Here is a 19,313-nt window from a genome sequence, read left to right on the forward strand (position 1 = left end):
ATCCGGAGGGTCCGGGAGGTGCTAAGGGATCCGCGGATCGTAACGGCCTTGAGGAACGCCGCCATTCGAGGCACGCGAAAACGTATAAAGCGAAATAAAATAAAGTGTAAGCGAGCTTTACTCGGGGGAGTGCGATTCTACTTTAGATTAAATTCCGAAGTGCGACCCATCTTCTTACCACCGCCATCTCCCCACGTGCGCCACCTCCGCCACCAACTCCTCCTCTCCGCCACTCTTGCCGTAGCCCCTATCTCGTTTCGGAAAGTAAGCTTTTCTCGCCGCCGTGCCGCGGATGTTTTTATCACCGAGCAGATGGTTTCCCTTGTAATCCACGATATACCGCGGCGCGTTTCCCCCGCCTCCCGCGCCGGGATCCTCCACGGATGAGAAAAACGAGATCGACGAGCGTTTATTTATTTCGAGACGCGCATGGTGCAACAGTCGGATGCGATTCGCCAGCGCGTCAGAGAACAGTTGCTATCGCGGGTGAGATTGCTTACGTCAAACCTGCGCGGAACGGTGCGATTTAAACACCGATATATAAGTCGTTTATTTACAATTTTTACCCGAATACGACTTCACAATTGATTGAGAACGAAATTCGCGAGTTACACGGCGCAGTGAGTTGAAACATTTCTATACGAAGCATTCGTGAAGAGGATGCATCGACGCGATAATGCTCGCGATATGAGAATCGTTGTAATTTGCATACGCAACTTCGTACCTTTAATGGAAAAAATGAGGCTCCGCGCGATATTTCGCGCACAAATTTCAATCCGACTGCACTCTTCGCCGTATCCATTCGTTTGACTTATCTGGAAAGCGCGAGTCGGTGATACTTTGTCGGTCTCGCCCGCGAAAGTGAGCTTCTGAACTTGCGTTCTCTCGCAGGCACGCATATTTATTTCACGAATTGGCGAGATCAGTCTCGGATAGTATGTTGATCTCCGGACATAGTCTGTATTATCCCGAGTCCCGGAATAACGAAACAAGGAGATGTACGAGGACGGCACGCGCCTACTTCATCCCTCTTCTTGACAGCTCTATCTCGCGAATATCCCCCGAATCCACCTTACGCGTTTCGCCGCCGCCCTCCGCGCCCGCCAGCAACTCCCCTGACACGAGTCGTTACTCTTTCGGAATACTGAAACCTCCCCGCGGCTCGATTTCGCCGACTTGGGAAGATCGCCGTCACCCGCTGCCATTTTACAGCATATTTCGCGTATTCTTTGGCGCGCGTCTTCTGATCAAAGGCGCCCTGGGATCTCCCGCTTTCTACCCTCGAGGAAAAAAGATCGCGGGACGAGAGTCTCGCGCGCCGACGATTGCAAGAGCGATCAACGCAGACGATATTAATCCGCTGTGTCTCGGTTCGTCCTTGCACCTTTGAAACTTTGCCAATATGATGGTACACGGGAAAAAAATTGGTTGGATTAAGCAAATGTCTGTGGTGGCATATATGAACGAAGCAGAATTGCAGTTGAAGTTACAGAAATTCTCTTCACGTTAATAAGATTTCTGGTTAATCAGAAATCTTGTTTGGTTAATCGAAATATTATCAACTTGAACAGAGTTCTGATAACTTTAACCACAATTCTTTGGTTTGTTTGTATTTCACCAGACATTTAGTTAATCTGACCAAGCCGTTTTTTTCCGTGTATTTCGCAATGGAGGGACGTAAGCTCTCGAGCGAACAAATTTTCGGACAGTAATCGGTCTTCTCGGTTGGCTATCGTTAAAGTTCATTAATTCCAGAGAGATCCAATGATTTCGTTTGCAAAAATGTTGATTGAATAGAACCATTTTTCATCGTAATACAAACAGATTTGCGAAGCTGTCAGGTTTACTTTGTTCGTAAAAATTTACGTTGCACTTTTTTACATCCGCTTCATCGCGGGATATATATCCGTCCGCATCCCCCTAACAGGCTTCGGGAAAATAACTGCGGAATAATTGGGGATGTCAGCGGTGCGCGCGCGAAAAATTAAGACAAATTGGAGCACCCTCGGTTTAGTCGGTAGCGGTTGCATCCCCTCTGCCTTAACCAGTTTGAGCGTCTCGTTCTGCGGAATTTAACGAGAGGCGGGTGGTAGAGAGAACGGGGTGAAGCGGAAGGAAGGGATTCCGGATGGGGTTAGGCTGGGACAACATCCTGACCCACCCCAGCAAGAAGGGCCAAGACAAACAGTTTTCAGCTGGCTCGGCCATCTCGAACTAATTAACGTGGGATTGCGCCGTCACGTGGTCGAATTACATTACGGTGGATTATTACCGGTTAAGGAACATCGTTAAGACAATTCTAACGAGGATCCAACGATCGAAGCGGCTAATGACTTGAAGGAACCGATTGAGAATCCGAGTTATCCCGGTGCTCCGGAGCGCATATTTCAGTGATTCAAGGCTTTCAAGATGCAGACACGAGGATACACTAAAAAAATATAACTTCATTCTCGGCGTAATCCCTCTTATATATGGTCTCAAGAGGATTTTCCTGTGTAATATGTAACTCTGGATTATTCGGGTAAAAATGAATGATCGTATTTTAATGTCATTATAATATTGCGAAATAATGTATGCGCCGTTCTACAATCTTCAGCGATTCCTCGTATACGTTACTTCACTAAATGTCGACATAAAGTAGTGCAATCCTTTCATTGCATCTGAATAATCCAAAATTATTCATTACACGCCAAAAACAATATAATCTCACTCTTAGTGGGATCTTGTAAATGACTCGAGAGGATTCTTTTAAAATCAAGAGAAGAATATTCTAAATATAATATTCTTGAAAAATTAGAGGAATTTCGTTTTTTGTCTACAGTATAGGTTTTAGTCTTAATGAAAATTTCTTCTAGTAAGAGGGCATGATTTGCTTTAAATAAACATATTCTTTCTCATTCAAAAATGTTGCAATGGTGTCTAGTAGATTTCCAATTGATAGTCTACTTCTTTAGAAGAGGAGTACTCTTTCGGCCGAAATTTTCAAAGGAAATAGAACTTTGTGACTGGAATTCTTTAAATTTACATTTTAGAATCTTTTCTTTTTGTTTTCAAAAAAATTCTCTTGAGATGATAAAAAATTCTTCCGCTAAGAATGATATATTTTTTGTTATAAAATGCAAAAATATCTTTTAGATCATCATTACCTCTTCGAACTTTTGTCTCGCTGCAAATCTCGTCGACGAAGATTTCCAGTTTTTAAAAATATTAATATATTCTTGGGAATCCTCAGATAATCCGTCTGACAATTTATGTCGGAGACATATCTCAGCTAAAAGCCGATCGAATTAATGAGCGAATTAATTTCGCGGTATTCCCCCATCTCTCCCCCCTCATTTTAGAATACACCGTGGTTTCGCAAACGGCAATGTCGTATCATGTAAGAGAAGTAGTGGGCGAAGAAATTATGGCGCACTCCCGAACGGGCGGAATTTATTGCCCGCATATATGTCCGCATACAGACGCACGCGGCCGTAAGCGCGTTACGATCGCGAAGTATTCCGGAAACTGGCGCTGCCGGCCGCACCGGAAACGACGTCTGGATCCAATTTTTCTAAATCAAATGAGTATTACCGCGCGACGTCTTGAAATATTCGGAGATTTACGGTGCCCCGAATATTAACGTAGATGTCTGGATGCCATTAATATGAAACGCGAGGGACCCTTGAATTTATCGGCCGAACTCTGAGTCGCATAATATCTGAGGGCTCGTCTACAATACGCGCAGAAAGAGAAAAAGGAAATAAACATAATCCACTTCCCGAGTCGAAATTTTGATGCTACTTTGACGCTCTTAAGGATATTTTGCGCCTACTTAGATTGTTTATAGCTTAGGTAAAACCTACTTTAACGATATTGATACTCATTAACTTCTCTTTTGAACCTTTAACGCTATTTTGTCAAAATTTTGACGCTACTTTGACGCTCTTAAAGATAGTTTGAGCCTACTTAGATAATCTACAACCTAGATGAAACCTATTTTAATGATATTGACACTCATTTCCGAGTCGAAATTTTGACCCTATGTTGAACCTTGAATTCTACATCGTAGTAGGAACTAAAATAGCAAAGTAGGTTTAATTCTAATGATATAATTTACTCCTATTTTGACCCTGATGATGTCTGAATTATACGCAACAAATAAAATGTATATTTTGTATGCTATTTGATGTTTCTGTTTCGTTATTTATTAAATTTTTTAAATATTTCTATTATATATATATATATATATATATATATATATATATATATATATATATATATTCTATATAGAAGCTAAAGCTTCAATAGAGGTTTGCAACTAAACTTACTTTGCTTCCTCAGATCCTACTATTATACAACCTACTTTGACGCTAAAGAAAGCGAAAGCGGAAACATTATTAGGGTTAAAGTAGGAGTAAATTATATCATTAGAATAAAACCTACTTTGCTATCTTAGCTCCTACCGCGGTATAGAATTCAAGGTTTAACATAGAGTCAAAATTTCGACTCGGGATTCTTACTCCACAACTTACGCCAAGCTTACTCGGCGCGGTGTAAATTTTGCGTTTAATTCCCGCATAAAGAAAGAACTCGGCAGCAAATCGACGAGTTGCACATGACGAATTACAGTCAGACGGATTCTATCCCCCGTGAATACGGCGTTTACACGCGGAACGATAAGAATCTGTTATCGTTGTAACTTATGCAAATTATGGATCGGATAGCGATTATCATTAATTAGCGAGGCAATGCGATAATCCAGTTTGCGCTGCGATTTAATCCGCTTTAATCGAATGCGGGGTACACGGCGTGGTGTACCACCGTTGCTGCCATTGCTGCTGTTGCTATCGCCGTAGTTGTTGTGCTGTTATTTTGTAAATTTGTCGCTGTTGTTGCACGCGTAAGGTAGGAACGTTGCAGGTCACCGTCGTTTAGTCGCGCATACGTTTAATAATGAACGTCGTTTAGCATAGTGAATAAACAAAAGCCCCGGCGTAAAACGCGCTGAGAAGAGGCGCCAATTAAGCGCCGCGCGATTCAATCGTCGCGTGATCATCGAAAGTTAATTAATTTCATTATCTCGGCTACGCCCTCGTTTCGACTAATTAGCTGTTCAACGGCGGCGCAATAACCGCGACTAATAATAACGTCTCGCCGAAAAGGAAAATCAGGCCACGGTATTGCACTCACGCTGAACTCGGGCGAATGGATAAATCCAGTTATTTTGTTAATTACCGAGTTATCTCTTTCAGGCGCAGTAATTGACTATTTTTCTAAAGCACATTTGAAACTCGTAATCCTTTATCGAATAATGATAATTGAGATAAATTATCGGTTACGATCTGCACATATATGAAACCTTTGAGTGTTAATTAACGTTTTAATTTGTAATCGTGAAACGAAAGAAAAATCCGACTGGGGAAATCTCTCTCTACCTCTCTCTCTATCTGTCTGTACGTCTCTCTCTCTCTCTCTCTCTTGATTCCTTTTTTTCACTAAAGATTCTATTTTATTAAAATTTCTCTTTATTCCGCGAGACGCTGTATATTTGGTCGCACGCGACTGTTTTCATCGCGATGTTTTCGAAAAGATCGAACTCGTCTATATTATAAGCCGACCGGAAAAATCATCCAGCTGAATGTACCGCGAATCGACGAAATCGAAAACAACCCCCTGTTTACCTCGGCCGATTCAATATTAGCATCCGCAACCCCGGGCCATCCGTACCCTCGTCGATGCAAAATCCTGCATTCTGTTTGACTCCACCGGTCGAATACACCCCGAACGATTTGTACGTTGCTTACCGCTCACCGTTTCCCGCTTCCCCCACCTGTCGTATCCCAAACTCGACGCGAGGGTGGGCGTTTTAAATATACCTAAATACACCGCTGACGGGACAAAATCCCGTTGCGGTGCAGAGAGACTTCATAAGAGGCCCTAATAAGCTTGGGATCTAACAACCCGGGGATTCAATAAGCCGCAAATTTGAAAGCCCGTGAGAGAGGATATGAGGAAGGATCCTGACGAATAGGGATGATAGGGGATGTTATTCCGTATATCGCGCTTTTTGTAAAAACTATATAAGCTCTTGACATCAAAGCTTTGAAATTTGTCCACTTCCTGGAAAAATTTCCGAATCGTAGTGACATCATTATCATTATTTTTCATTATTATTAGCGACCATGACGGCATGACTAACGACCGAGTTTCAATTGAAATGTACAAAACCGAATAGGGTGAAATATTCACAATTATTCACATTCTCTTAGACATTGACGATCTAGAAGAAAATCTGAATTTTCGACGCGACCAGTGTTGCGATTAAACTTCTTATTAGCATTCAGCTCTTCCAAGAGAAATATCTTCACAGCTGAAACTGCAAACAATCACCATTGGTCGCAAAAATACCAGATTTCTCTAGAGTATCACTGACTAAGGAAGAGATCAATATTCTCACGCTGCACGTAAATTCGGTAGAAAAAGACGAGAAAAGAAACCATCGCGGGGCAGAGACTTGCCGGCGACTGATGTTTCGAAATTTCCCTCTTCACGTCGAGCGAGAGGATATTTCGGCTAGCAGCCGACAGCTGAACGAGCGGCGTCTCTAAAGGCGTCTGCCCTTAAAGGGCTTTCGCACGTTTGCGTGTACTTACACCCTCCACGCGGGCGGCGGCTGGGGTAGAAAGGGCGCGGGGAGGCTTCGCAGCTTCGTAGTATTTCAGGCGTCGGCGGCTCCCGTTTACACTTGTAACGCGAGGCTTCCCATTGTGTAACAAGAGAGAAGCCCCGTACAAGAGCTGAGAGAGGGAGAGAGAGAGAGAGAGAGATAGAAAGCGGGGGAGAGAGAGTATCGCGCGCACCGCCTCGCCCTATCATAGCTGGCTGGATGCATTAACGCCGAGATTGAAGGGTGGCGAAGAGCTCGTCGCTCGTGGAGCTCGCTCGGCCCTCACGTCATTGGGAATTTCGCGTCGTCGGGCAGATACGGTCGCCTAATGCGATCGCGTTACAATCACGAAACTCGTCGCGATGTTCTTGGGTTACTGTTTAAGACGCATTATCTTGGACTACTGGGCGGCTATGTGCTGCGCTTCGTTGGGATCCTTCCGGCTCGGCCAGGTATATTGGATATTGAACCACAGTAATCACACGTCTAATACCTGAACTGAACAGCAGAACACGTTCACTTGCTGTGGATTCTCAGGTCTGTTCTCTTTGCTGATTTGCACTTCGTACCTTTAGAGTGAAGTGAGGACGCAGAAAAAACTGTTGCTACAACCACATTTTCTGCAGCTAGAAGAAGATTATGTGAATTCAAGTTAAATACGTGTTGCATTAAGCATTACTGTTGTTGCTATTATAGATGTGCTTGTCTATATATCCCCACAGTTCTTATGATAACGTTCAATTGGTATGTTCTCATATATCGTTGCCTCAACCAAAAAAATATTGTCGCAAGAGACGTACCAAATCCCACTTGTAGATTCGAAAGAGAACCTCTCAGCACATTTAGCAGGTTAAATAGGAACAAAACAGGTTGATAGAAGCTTCAGAATGCAAAAATATTTTTTTCTTTCTTGTGGTCTGCAGAACGAATACTATTGTTGAGAGATACGTAGGACTTGGTTGCACTATACAGTATTGAGAATTTCGTTTGAACATGTATGGACAAGCAGCAAAAAAGGCCATTAGTGTACTACTTTCAGAGTACTATGGTCTCCGCAATCTTTTTGTATGCATGACTGAAAAATAACATTAATCTTTTGTTACGGCAATCATATTTTCCCTAATGCTTTCTCACAGCGTCTACAATCCGTGCGTATGTAACTCTGTGCATATAACAAGGGAACAGGAACAAAATTTTAATGTAACACTAGTTTAGCTGAAAAGAACAAGCCCCTAATCTTCAAAACTGAGATACCGCCATCAGTGAACGGCGTCGGCAAGAGCCGATGATCGCTGTGATTTCGCGAACTTGGTTTGTTTATCTGTAGCAATCCTAAAACGTTTACTCCCGCATGTCGATTAGCTATTTATTTTCGGCAATATTGGCTTCTCCCTCGCGTCTAGTGTTCAATCATCCCGAATTGTTCAAAGGGAGCAAGAGATAACGCATTCTATTTGTAACGATTCTGCAGACATTGCGCATTTATTTTTCAGTATTTTCTTACACATATCGAATGCGTCGTGTATCGCAACAATTCCCTGTATCTCCTTTGACTGTTGGCAATTCTGCAACTTTTATCTGTACATTCTTTCTCCGCAGTTACATTCGTTCCGTGTCGGAGTCGCGCTTCGCTGCTATTTCGCAAACTTGATTTGTTTGCCTGTAATAATTGGAGCTTCCGCGAGCTGTCGTGATTAGCTATTTATTTTCGACGGTTCCTCTCCCGCGCGTCGCAGTGTTGTGAAGAATCTCTTTTCATGGAAAACAACCATTTTATGAAAGGTAACACAGAAAATTTTTCTTCTTGCAAACCAAAACACAGTATTTGAAATATGACAAAACGCATAAATAGGAGAACATATAAAAACAAATAAAAGGGAGAACACTACTTATAATTTACGTATGTAAAATTTTATATATATATATATATATATATATATATATATATCGATATCTTGAATAGATTTTAAATATCGATCACTTTCACAAAATATTAATAATATACAATTATGTACTTGGTTAATTGTATTGATATTGATCTCATCTATTTTTGATATTGATCTCATCTATTTTTTAACAAAGTTAATTTTTAAAACTACTGTTTTTTTTTAATTCATACATATATCATTTTTGCTTTGTTATTTTTAGTTTTTTACACAAATTTTTTGTTAGGTTTTTTTTATATTGTTTTTATGAATATTTTATGGAGATTTTTAGAGTTTTTGTTAGATTTTTGTAAGAAGCTTTTTGTTAGATACAACTGTACCTGTCTTTATATACTTGGCGTATTTTTTACTTTTGTAAGGTCTTTTTGTTATTTTAAATGCCGATTTTTGCCAATAAGAATGGGCGCTACGCAACACTGTGTATCTTCGATCATCTCATATTGTAATTCTAAGGGGACAAGAGATACGTATTTTCTATTTGCAACATTTCTACAGACTTTGCGTTCATTTTCCAGTATCTCGCAAAGTTGAAATTTTAGTCCTACTTCCGACTTTTTCACATTTTCTCACATCTGTACATTGAGAATAGAATACCTAAAGATTTATTTACGAGAAATAAAAGTTAATTTTTCACAATAATAAATTTTATTTCACTGACACAAACTTTATAACTCACAAAGAAATTTTCAAATATTTTTTTTCAATGTATATTCTAAAGAATCTCAGTATATGTTCGATCTATTTGAAAACTAAAACCCTACTTAGCGTCTCTAAATCGCAAGAGACGTACCAAATCCCACTTGTAGATTCGAAAGAGAACCTCTCAGCACATTTAGCAGGTTAAATAGGAACAAAACAGTTTGATAGAAGCTTCAGAGTGCCAAAGTACACGTTAAAGGGAGTACTGAAGTCCAAAGTAGGATTATAATTTCGACTCGGGCACTCGCATCGAGCATGTCGTCGGTCGCAACAAGTCCCTTCCATGTTTCCCTGCTGTCAGTAATTCTGCAATTTTTATCTGCGCGTTTTCGCTCCACGATTGTATCCTTGGGGTCTCGAGTTATCTCACCGCGACACACACAACTTGGGAGTCACGTATATCGCGCGGTGCGCCGTGACGTCGTCCGGGCGTCGCCTCGCACCCCCGACGCGTGCTACGCGATGGGTGGTGTGTTGGTGGAGTGCGCGCGGTATAACGGGGCGTAACGACGCTTACTGCGGAGCTTTAGGCCCTCGTAAGCGTGCGGCTTCGGTGGCAGCGAGAGCTAATGCTCGTCGCATGGGGGTTTAACGCTTAACGTAAACAGGAACAACGGATCCGATGGCGGCCGCGGAAAATCCGGCCAGCACGGTGACGAGGGAGGGGCGGAGAACGGTCGATGGGCGAAGTCACGTGGAAAAGCTTCGAGCAGCTTCGACTGCGATGTATCCGTACGGAATCGCGTGGATCTATGCCGGGATCTATCTCGTAACGAGCGTAAGAAGCTACCATCCGTGATAATGCCGGCCTATACCCTCGGCATTTTCCTCGGCTCTCGGCACCGTGAATTTTCGTGTATCCTGACGTGCGCTAACGTTCGAGATGCACGAATCTAAGGATTTTCCTGCGTGTGTGTTTTTGTATGTGTGTATCAGGAATACGCGCGTCCCGACGGAGATCCCCGTCGCATTTAGGGAATCTATGAATTCGCGTATCCGCGCGCGCGCGGCGTTTAGAATCCGCGTGGATTTGCTAGTGACATTTATATTCCGCGGATCCCGGCGAGAATGCTCCCGCGACCATATTTTCCACGGGAGCTAACCCGCGTATATACCGCGCGGGTGTGTATACGTATAAACGGAATCCTCCGGAGCTTCGGGCAGGCTTCCTCGTGCGGCGGGATTACGATATTGTATGGTACGACGGGCGCACCCTTTGTCTACGTTGTCTGCCGTCCTTACTCTTTCATTTAAGGACCGGGTAATAGCTGTCGCTGCAGCTGCACGTGACCTCGACGTTCGTTTCAGCTCCCCGCCGCCGGGCGTGCGAAATGGAGATCTATTTTGCTGCGCAATCGCGAGGGTAGGACGAAAATTCACCGGGGCTCCTCTCGATTTTCGAATTTACGCGATCTGGAGGAGGATGGGTCGTCGGGTTTTAAGCAGCTGTGACATCCAGGGCAGAGGAAAATTAGTAGAATCAACGAGATCCGCTACGGACAAGCAACCCTTGGACGTCGTTAGATCGACGAGATTTTCGTATCGTTAGCTTTAACGAACTGTGACGTTCGTGACTCGGGAATGTACAGCTTTATGAAATTTAGGATTCGCCAATCGAACTACCGCGGAGGAAGAATTCACTCGGCACCAGTCGAGCTGTGCAGCAGCCTCGCAAAAATTATTCTCGAGTCGATTCTCGCGCAAAATGCTGATGTCTCTGATCCTATCCTATTATCGACGACAAAAAAGGTTACTTCGCCGGGGAGAATATCAGTGTGCAAATACGAAGGTTTCCAGCGAGCACTAAATTCGGGGATTCCCTTTCCCAAGTAAAGGCTTTTGCCCCGCTTTATGTGCGTTCAGAACCTTGCGGGGAAAGCGGGTCTTCCGCGCGAGCGATGCCGACGACGACGACGGCCGCGAATGCGCCGTAAAATTATTTATTCCGAAACTCACCGGCGGCGACGAGAGCCGTAAAACGGGCGCGCGTGACTTGGCGGAAAAAAGCGGTCCATCATCGCGGGGGCGGCGGCGGTGGCGGCGGTATAGACGAAACTTGCGTCGTCTCGGAAGTTTATCTAGAGAACATTTCCGCGTGTAAGAAACCTCGATAGCGGATAGCGGATAGCGATTCATATAGATTGGGGGCAATTTTCCGAGGGAGCAAAAAATACACACCGTCCGGCGCGCTCTCAATATTTAACGTGATATTGTCTTTCCAGCGCGTGATTAATAAAACACAGCGAAGCTCGGCCGAGTGTGGTTCCGCGCAACAAGCAAAAGGGCGTCGTAAAAACGTCATATCGTGCACGCAGATCCTGCAACAGGACGTCGATTTATTATATAACTGTCGTTTAATAAACAATTTTCAATAAAATATATTTTCGCCACCGACGCGTGTCATGTCGGACCGACGTTGGATGTTCCGTGTTGAAACACTGGAAGCTCTCATCCGCGAGATCCTCCTCGGAGGATCGGCCTCCACCGCCGCTGTTGCGGCGGGAATTTAAGGCGTCGTAAAGGGACGCATCCCCGTGAATATCCGATACCCTGGGAAATGAACGTGAGGTGTCCAGCCGGCCCGGCTTCTTCGACCACGAAAACCACCCGTGAATCCCTCGTCGAGCTGCGATCGTTAACACTTTTTACGGTATCTTCACAGTATGTCTCCGTATAGTTCTCTTCCGTTGCGGCCTCTTGTAGCTTAAATATCTTTCTATGAGGGATGTGCAATAGCGCGAGACGGTCCGAGAGGAACTGAGATGACAGCATGAGAGATATCCCCGAGTCGAAATTTTGATGCTACTTTGACGCTCTTAAGGATAGTTTACGCCTACTTAGACGGTTTATAGCCTAGGTAAAATCTACTTTGACGATATTGATACTCATTAACTTCTCTTTTGAACTTTTAACTCTACCTTGTCAAAATTTTGACGCTACTTTGAAGCTCTTAAAAATAGTTTGAGGACTCTACTTATATAATCTACAACTTAGGTGAAACCTATTTTAACGATATTGACATTCATTTCCGAGTCGAAATTTTGACCTTATGTTGAACCTTGAATTCTATAAAATACATATATTCTATGTAGGAGCTAAAGCTTCTATAGAGGTTCGCAACTGAACCTACTTTATTTCCTAAGATCCTATTATTATACAACCTACTTTGATGCTAAAGAAAGCGAAAGCGTAAATTTCAGACATTATCAGGGTCAAAGTAGGAGTAAATTATATCATTAGAATAAAATCTACTTTGCTATCTTAGCTCCTACCGCGGTGTAGAATTCAAGGTTCAACATAGAGTCAAAATTTCGATTCGGGACATTATCAGTTTATGCACTGATAATATTTAACACGTTGAACCCGAGTCGAAATTTTGACCCTATGTTAAACCTTGAATTCTACAACGCAGTAGGAGCTAAGTTAGCAAAATAGGTTTAATTCTACAATTAATGATACAATTTATTCTTACTTTGACTCTGATGATGTCCAAAATTTCCCATTTCACTTTCTTTAGCGTCAAAATAGGTTGTATTATAGGCTTCAAAATACCAAAATAAGTATTGAATTGAATAGTGAGGTTGAAAGTAGAATCAAAATTTCAACTTGGATATCGTGATGGTTATTAATCTCCTCTGCTCTGAGTGTCACAGAGCTGCTTAAAATCCGACGACTCCCATTTTGCCTCCTCCGTCCTCCCAATTGTGCAAATTCAAAAATCGAGAGGAATCTCAGTGAATTTTAGTCATATCGCCATTACGATATCACCGTCTCAATGAGTTGCGCATAAAGTATAACAAATTGTATTGGATAAATCGTTTGCGCGCGGCCAATGAAGAGCCCACGCACACAATGGAACGAATTAAAAAATATACGCGTCGCGGCGAATTACATTCATTCCCATTTGCCGTATCTGTGGTAATTCAATTGTCAGCTGGACTTTTGTACAGTCGACCGAAATCAACGTGATAATAATTCATGTATAATAATAATAATATAAAATGTAACAATTTAAAGATATGGCTCTGTTGATATTCAAACAAAGTCACTAAATGTAAAAAAGCGATCAAGCATATAGGAGTCAAATGCTGCTGTGAATCGAATCGGAAGAAGATCAATTGACACGATATAATAATTTTAATATAAATGATAAACAGATCATGATAAATTAATAAATGATAAACTCTTCGAAAACATTTCGGTGTCGACTTTGGACCATCTTCAGAGTAAAATGTAAACAAATATTTATGAAGTTACATAGTTATATCATCATTACGTGTTGACACTCTGATATGACTACGTGACTTTGTAAATATTTGTTTACATTTCGCCGGAGATGGTCCAAAGTCGGGAGCGAAACGTTTCCTTCAAGTCTGTTTATCACACACATTTGCATTAAATACTAGATCGTGTTGACTGATTTCCTTTCGATTTGATCCGTTGTCACACCAGTACTCGACTCTTGTTTGCCCGTTCCATTTCTTTTGAACAACATTTTTAAAGCATACAACCGTTTCATTTCGAGTAGAACATCATTTGAACAAAATTTTAATTCGAGCTACTTTACTGAGATTTTCTAAAGTGAAAAGAAGTTGCGGAACAATCGACAACGAATATCCCGAGGAGGCGCCATACGATAATTTCACCTTCCCTTATAGAAATATCATACTAAGAATCATTGATAATTACTTATTTTCAGTATTAAAAATACTGGACAATAAGTAATTATCAATGATTCTTAGTGTGATATCTCTATAAGGGTTGTACGTCGCGAACGTTCGAAGAAATACGCGGCAGCGCGAATAAACGCGGTGTCCTCGCACCTGTACCACCACCGTGCAAAACAGCGCGCGTGCAGCGGTCGAATGACTAATACATCCGCCGAGGGTGTATCCGAGATATCGAGCCCGGGCTCGATAAAATGCAAAATTCGCGGCGCACGCGGGAGTAAAAATCGCTCGGCGTGCGGATATCGCTTCGCGCGGTGCGGTGCGGCGCGACGGAAAAATAGGAGATAGCGTCGAACGCTATCCGCCGTCACGTGCGTTAGGCGATATTTGTCGCACGTGACCGAGAAGCTGCCGCCGCCGCCACCGCTGTCGCCGATATCTTTTCGCGCTACATCGAGACGAGCTTTTTCCGCAACGCCGGAAACGATGCGAACGTACGTACATAACGGAAAATCTACGCGCGTTGCGAAAAAAAGGCAGGGGGCAGAGAAAGAAAGATAGAAAGGGTCAGAGAGCAAGAGAGAGAGAGAGAGAGAGAAAGAGAGAGAGGGAGAGAGAGAAAGGGGAATGCATGTTTTCTTTTTATTTGCGCGAAAATAGAGCGATGTAAAAATACGAGAGAGAGAAGTTATTCAACGCTCAAGCTCGTATATACAGCGTTCCACACTGGAATGTTTCACGCGATACACACGTTCGAAAAATTATTTACGGTAACTGTTCGTTTATTCAGCGGCGTATTGTCGTTGTGTTCGCGAGTGCGATTACTCGAAGGAAAGCCTGTGCGCGTTTCGTCGAGCGCGACTCCTTTGCCATTGCCGTGTTGTAACTGATCTTCCTCGTTAAAAAGGTTGCCACCAGGACGACTCTTTAATTAGAACGTGAAATTTCAATTATTACGACCCGTCATTTGCTCGAGAGGTATTGTACCTCGAGAGACGTGCGACTCTCTTCTCTATCGCCGTGTCGACGATTGTGCGAAATTCACGACAAACCCTCTCGATACGGCTAATGCAATTCTGATTTCTGCGAGCAAGTATTTTCCTTGTAAGTAGTCTTGCCGTAGCACATCGGGTCGACCAAAACCGAGTTTCGTCCGAGCTCACGCCGACTTGGAATCCGCAAGCTCATTCGTGGGTAGCAAAGCGGAATCCGCTTGAACGGAAGACTGAGCAGGACGAGGCGAGGGAGAGAATGAGAAAAAGAGGAAGAAATAGAGAGTGAGAGAGGGAGAGAGGGGACGGAAACGTTTCCACGGGAAAAGTTTCCGTCCTCCTCGCGGAAACTTTGCCGATCGAGCTCGACGTGCGAGCATTTGTTTTTCGTGGCGAGCTTTCGTGAGCTTTCGGCAGGAAAGTCACTTGAGACGGGCGACCGCAAGCATCGTAACGTCCTGCTTTAAGCTATCGCGCTTCTCACCCCCTCCAGTCAACCTCGTTTTCCACTTTCTCCCTGCACCCTTCTCGCTGCTGGATTAAAGTATCGGCGACGCCAACCGCGTCTGAATAATTCAGGACGAAAGTTCTGGTCGTTCGATCCCGCGACGACGAGTCCTGCGAGGGCGATCATAGTCTGATCGAGGTCTGCTTTTCGTGTTGCAGGATTCGCACTGATGAGAATTGTCGAGGTGTACAAGGAGATCCAGGAGCAGGAGATGAACATTGTAAGTACCGTGAGACATTTCTTTCATTTGCCAGTCTTTTATGTATTTCGACATTTTACTCAAAGGAGAATACGTTTAAGAGGAAACGTCTTGAATGCTAATAACATATTATTGGACAAAGTGCACGGAGAGAATTTTGCAATAAAAATTACTGTGGAATTGTGTAACCGAGAAACAGATTGACCTATTCTGCACTGTAATTGGCTGTCCTTTCATTTTATATAATTTAGGGGCTGAAATGAGCCATTAAAAAATTTGCTATTTCCAGCGAAATTTACCACGTTCCTTAGCAAGACATATTTCACCGCGCGCGTGCGACAGCCCTGCACTATTAGAAACATAATAAAATTGAGAAGAATTTATATGAAGATTATAATATTCTCTCCGTGTAAAATTGATAATAACATCGTTGAAACGTAAATTTCGATAAACTTGCATAATCGGGATTCTTATTCAGAACGATTTTGAAATATCTCTTATTACTAATAACGTAATTTTAACTATCGTTTGGAAAATGCAATTGAAAAGAGAGAAACTTGGATAACTTGTAATATTTCAATAACATTTCAATTTTGATGTTATCCATTATTTTTATTTATTATCTATTACTTTTACTATTTATCAGGATCCTTTTAATGCAGTAGTAACAACTTACTACCGAAACAACAACCTCCTCAGTCCTGAGGCAAACTATTTCTGAATTTTATAAAAGTATTAGGCTTTCCTTAACTTCGGGGATCACTAGAGGATACAAAAATATTTTTTCAGATTTTTAATATTTTCTGCTTTGCGGTGCAGCCAACTGTCAGACCTGAAAGATGCTAAGACAAATAAATCTCCCACGCATTAATCAATAGTCCAGCATGCTGGACATGTGGTTTTACACACTTCAAGTACAAGGAGAGTCAGGTTATAGACTTGCAAAAATATCTAACCGACTGGACATCAGGACCGGGGAGGATAATATATTCCTGCCCATCGATCTTCCTCCATATTCGAACGTTTCCTCTTTTTAGGAAGATTTTTTATCGTGATCGGATAATATTCCCGAGCACTTTGTAGAGCGGCTAAAAGCAGGCGCATTGTCTCCCTCTCCCATTTTTTCCGTCTGTCTCCCACCCCGGCATCGTCCATTTCCGGAGATTACGTCAGACTCCGGCCGCGTCTGCCAGAATTCGTAAAGATGTCTTCTTCGCCCTCGTCTAGTGCCAAGCCTAATCTAGCGGAAACTCGCGTCTCTTTGTTTATCTATATTCGCCCCGCCAGCAAACATTTTACAGCTGCTTTCGACGGAAAATCGCCGTCGGAAGTGTTAACAATATCGACAGAAAGATCGTATCATCGCCAAGGTTGATTAATGGACAAACGAGTCGTGTCAATTATAATCAACCATTCGGAGTAAAATGTCGTGTCGATTGGAATCAGTCGCCCGGAATGAAATGTCACTAGATTCGCATTATCTGATACATTTTTGAGTGCTTGGGAATAAAAGAAGAGCAAAGAAAGAGAGACGCGTAATGTCGCCACTAGATACCGCCTTCGAGAAATATGAAAGGGTAAACTCCCCGTTGCCTCGTCATGCTCCGCTATCGTCTGTGCTGATCCTGTTACACTCCGTAGAACGGTTCTACGGCACGCGGAAGTCCGCGGGAACCTCTTTGATCCTGCGGCTCGCCTCTGCTTGACTCGGGGGCGACATTACACCCCGCAGGCGTTCCGTTTGAGGATGGAATCTCGTTGCGGCCGTAACGACATGTGGTTATTACGACTTCGCAACCCTCTCTCGGACACTCCGCCATCGCGTTTTGCAATTTCGTTCCGGCCGACCTCCCCGCGAAAATGTCCCTCCAGTCTAACTTGTACCGAGCGCCAGCTAAGAACATTCCCTTTTGTTTCGCGCTGCTGCGCGGTGCTTTTAATAATATTAAATCTAACGTAATATTTTTCAACCGAAAGTGCGAGCAAAGTTGGTTAATTATCTCCGTGCATCTATGATACGTTTGTACAATATGATTCACGAAGCGCGGCTACTATCAAGAGTAAAAAGGATTACGCTACACACTTTCCTTTCTAATTTTATTATTTCTGCAATTACACTCTTCTCTCTTGGGGTAATTAAATTAGGGGGGGAGAGGGAGTGACAGTTCTACGTTAAAGGACTTTATTCACTTCCAAATTCACGTATCTATTGACGTATCTTCTCAATTATCGAGTGTTTATTTTTATTTTTGTTACCGTTTTCATAGACTTTATATATACAATGTTAGAGTTCGATGTATACCGTTCCATGATTACCGTTATTTATTATACACAGAATTAAATTTAAGAAAATACAGCACGCTCGTAACAGGCATCTGGAGTGTTGTTTAGCACGAGGATTAATGACCTCCAATTCCTTGGGGGATTTTCCAAGGAAACATAGCCATGTATGCGCGCTGCGTCACGATTGGTCCATGAAAAACGCACTCCAGACGAAGATTATCTCGAGCGCGTCCGAAAGAAGCGAGTGGAGGAAGCGCCATGCGGAGAGAGAGAAGGGCGAGTGCCAAGTCCAACGGAGAGCGGCGGGGTTGTCGGGGTGGGCGAGACTCACACGTAGCTTGCATTACTTCGCAGCTTTTTGGCGAACGCGTATCCTTGCGATCGATCGATAAGCGGGCGAATTCGGAATCGCTCTGCCAAGTTTTCGCGAAAATTTTAATTTCCGCGGTCGAGCAACTTTCAACGCTTCCTCTGAAACTTCGAAAAATGCGAATTCTCATTGCATTTAAAATTCTCATTAAATTTTAAATTCTCATTACACATATAATTTGAATAACAATTCAGACTATATTTATATTTTGAATTTATCACACCACAGGTTGTATTTTGTTTGTACAAGACACACATCTGTGGTGTAATAAATAAAGTTTAAATTGTTATCCGGATTATATGAAAAGAAAAATGACGTAGCTTTCCGTATACTCAGCGTGTATATGTTAATACATGTAAAAAGAAAATAAGAATCTTAAGCGACAGAGAGTCGTCCAATTTTTCCACAAGATTGGTTCTTCAGCTTCAAGATTAATCTTGTCGAGGTTTCAGAAGAGTGTGTCTGAGATATAAATAATATTTACGAGCGCGCATCGCTATATTTCACCGTGACGACTCGCAAATAGTAACCTGACGTCTTCCTCCAGTGGCCGAAATGCGATTCTCCGATATCCGGTCGCGTGATCGGAAGTCCGCGCAGAAAAGCGCGCGCCGGAAGCGCCGTGATTCTCGGTCGACGGCCGGCGAAGCGAGACCAGCTTGAAGTGCGCGCGAGCCGCCGAAATAACGCGGCTGCGCTCGCAATCAGACATAAAGAGCGCCGAATTTCCCAATAAAAATCGACGGCCACTCTGTAAAAGCTCGCGGATTAAATTCGCGTAGTGCGTAGAGATTCGCGCGTTTGTGGCAGTGCGACGGGGCAACCGGACGGGGAAGGGAGCTAGTGGGGGGAGAGAGAGAAGATGAAAAAAACCGGATAAAAAGGACGGATTCGCCTCTTCCTCCTCTCCTTCCACGCACCGCCGCCATAGCAACGGTCGGCTGCAATCCGCCTGCCTTTGAGCGACGTACAAAAAGCGAGGCGAAGGGTGCTCGAA

The 19,313-nt window shown here is 43.2% G+C and overlaps 1 protein-coding gene across 4 annotated transcripts in view; it reads left to right on the forward strand.

The window, feature by feature from the left end:
- The window catches only part of LOC116845428 (E3 ubiquitin-protein ligase RBBP6), a 102,744-nt gene that overhangs the window by 67,770 nt on the left and 15,661 nt on the right, over positions 1-19,313 (forward strand). For 3 of the 4 annotated variants that reach the window (XM_032818095.1, XM_032818094.1, XM_032818096.1), the window contains one exon: positions 15,623-15,684. In XM_032818095.1, coding sequence (XP_032673986.1) covers positions 15,623-15,684 — 62 coding nt within the window. Of the gene's footprint in view, positions 1-6,910; positions 7,102-15,622; positions 15,685-19,313 lie in introns of those variants that run through there. The other variant, XM_032818097.1, reaches the window with a different exon arrangement.

The sequence above is a fragment of the Odontomachus brunneus genome, unplaced genomic scaffold, assembly GCF_010583005.1.
Source record: "Odontomachus brunneus isolate Ranch 3 - 2012 unplaced genomic scaffold, Obru_v1 Obru_scaffold_052, whole genome shotgun sequence".
Lineage (NCBI taxonomy): Eukaryota > Metazoa > Arthropoda > Insecta > Hymenoptera > Formicidae > Odontomachus > Odontomachus brunneus.